The following is a 2,820-nucleotide window of genomic DNA, read 5'->3' on the forward strand; positions in this document are numbered from 1 at the left end:
AAAACCACAAACAAAGTCACAAACCACGACATCCAGCAGTAGCACTTGCAGCTACAGACTCAGGATCAAAATGTATTACTTGCAATAGTAGTCATCAATTATTTTCATGCGAAACTTTCAAACGTAAATCCATACAACAGAAGTACGATTTACTGAAACGTAACCTGGTCATATGGCATTACAATGCTCCAGCAGGGGTTCTACTATATGCCAAAGAAGACATAATACACTGTTGCATCAAAATAGACACCCAGTTCAACCATAAAATCATAAGTCAGTTGAAAACACTTCAAGGCCACTTGCACAAACAACTCTAATGTCATCCATCAATCATGGTCAGACCAGTTGCGTTCTTTTGGGAACAGCAAAACTTTTAGCCTCCAACTCTAATGGAAGAACAGTCGAGTGCAGAGCAGTATTGGATTCAGGTTCACAAATAAATATTGTGACTGGACGACTGGCATCCAGATTGGGGCTGCAAGTAAGCTCCAGTTCGATTTGCATCGAAGGCATAGGGATAGGTAAATTGAGTTCAAAAAGTCGTACAACACTTTCTGTGCAATCAAAAGTGACCGATTACAAAACAATACTTGAAGCATTTGTGTTGCCAAAAATTGTATCCAATCAACCATCGCAACACTTACAAATTTCAAATTGGAATCTGCCCAATAACATCCAATTAGCAGATCCTACATTCTATAAGTCTGACAAAATTGATATGTTGCTTGGAGCAGAATTTTATCATCAACTCCTAAGTCCTGGTCAAATACAACTTTCAAGGGAACTACCAATTCTACAGAACACTGTGCTCGGATGGATCGTATCTGGAAAAATCCAAAATGCTAACACAATGATTGCAACATGTGGAATAGCATCAGAAGATAGTTTAGAAAACGCAATAGAACAACTTTGGAAGGTTGAAGAAGTTGATACTCACTCAAAGGTCTTATCAATAGCAGAACAACAATGTGAAGCTCAATTCACTCAAACTACATATCAGAATGTTACGGGACGATTCATCGTTCGTCTTCCTTTTATAAATGACAGATTCGCTTTGGGAGATTCGAAAGACATTGCTACAAATAGATTTCTAGCACTAGAGCGTAGACTTTCAAAGGATAGTCATCTCAAACGACAATATGTAGAGTTTTTAGATGAATATGAAAAATTGGGACATATGACCGAAATAGATATTGAAAGGATTATGTCACCACATTACTTTATACCACACCATTGTGTGCTTAAACCTGATAGTACCACCACCAAGTTACGTGTGGTATTTGATGCATCATCCAAGATAACTTCAGGACAATCTCTCAATGATTTACTACACATCGGACCAACTGTTCAAAGTGAATTACTGTCTATTTTATTACGATTCCGTCTTCCTCGTTATGTGTTTACAACAGACATTGAAAAGATGTACCAACAAATACTTGTACATCCAGAAGACAGACAATGTCAGCTTATCGTTTGGAGAAATGAACCAAGTCAACCTATAAAATACTTTGAACTCAACACAGTAACATATGGTACTAGATCAGCACCGTATCTAGCAACCAAATGTTTGCAAGCTTTAGCTGATGACAATATGCAAAATTATCCATTAGGTGCATCTGCTCTCAAACAAAACTTCTATGTAGATGACTGTTTACACGGGGCAGATAGTCTGAGAACATTGTTGGAAACTCAGAGTCAATTAAACAAAATACTGACAGCAAGCGGTTTTAAATTGAGAAAATGGTGCGCAAATCATCCAAGTCTACTACAAGGAATTCCACACAATGACTTAGAAGTCAATTTAGATTTAGAAAATAATAACGATACAACAAAAACTCTTGGGTTATCCTGGTGTCCAAAATCTGATAGTTTATGCGTCAAGGTTAAATTGGAACCTGTTTGCAGCACGACGAAGCGCAGTGCAACCTCAGATTTAGCAAGGCTATTTGATCCACTAGGACTTTTGTCACCAGTTGTGGTGATGGCAAAGATCTTTATTCAAGAATTATGGAATTTAAAAATGGATTGGGATGAAAAACTGCCGACTGAATTACATAAACAGTGGTTAGAGTTCCGGAACAATTTGACGAAAGTAAATTGTCTGCAGATATCTCGTCATATTTTCAAGGGCGAAGTTCCTGCCAACATTCAATTACACATCTTTACAGATGCATCAGAAAAGGCATATGGTGCTGCAGCGTATTTGCGATCAACACTTCAGAATGGTCAAGTTATTGTACGACTATTGTGCGCTAAGTCTCGGGTTGCACCTTTGAAAAGGTTGACATTACCTCGTCTCGAACTTTGTGCAGCTGTGGTTGGCGCAGAACTAGCAACAAGAATAAAGAACGACCTACAAATAAGAAATTACCAGACGTTCTTTTGGTGTGATTCACAAATAGTGATATCATGGATCAACTCTCCATCATCAAAATTTCACACTTTCGTTGCAAACAGAGTAAGCAACATTCATCAATTAACAGCCACAAGTCAGTGGCGCCACGTCAGTTCGGAACACAATCCAGCTGACATTTTATCAAGAGGCCTTGCACCCCATAAACTACAGTCATCAAGTATGTGGTTTTATGGACCTATGTATGTTCCTGCATGGTCGGGAAGAACTGTGGCCTTCAAAACCATCATCAGCATTAAAATCCGAAACCCTCATTGATCCTGAACGGAAGAAGGAAACTCAAGTATCTACATTGTCTGTTGTTGCAGGCACAGCAAATCCTGGAGAGTTCATATATTCAATAAGACACAACAACTCATTTGGAAGACTTCAACGGATATTATCGTATACTTTAAGATTCGTAAAAA

General features: G+C 38.3%; 1 protein-coding gene across 1 annotated transcript; it reads left to right on the top strand.

Moving 5' to 3' along the window:
- Nucleotides 1-316: 316 nt before the first annotated feature.
- LOC119665348 lies at nucleotides 317-2,573 on the top strand (the record flags this gene model as incomplete). The annotated part of the gene is made up of 1 exon (XM_038074594.1): nucleotides 317-2,573. A coding segment is annotated over exon 1 (2,257 nt), but the record flags the coding sequence as incomplete, so codon positions are not given.
- Between the last annotated feature and the right edge of the window lie 247 nt (nucleotides 2,574-2,820).

The sequence above is a fragment of the Teleopsis dalmanni genome, unplaced genomic scaffold (assembly GCF_002237135.1).
Source record: "Teleopsis dalmanni isolate 2A unplaced genomic scaffold, ASM223713v2 unscaffolded_contig_4603, whole genome shotgun sequence".
NCBI classification, from domain to species: Eukaryota; Metazoa; Arthropoda; class Insecta; order Diptera; family Diopsidae; genus Teleopsis; species Teleopsis dalmanni.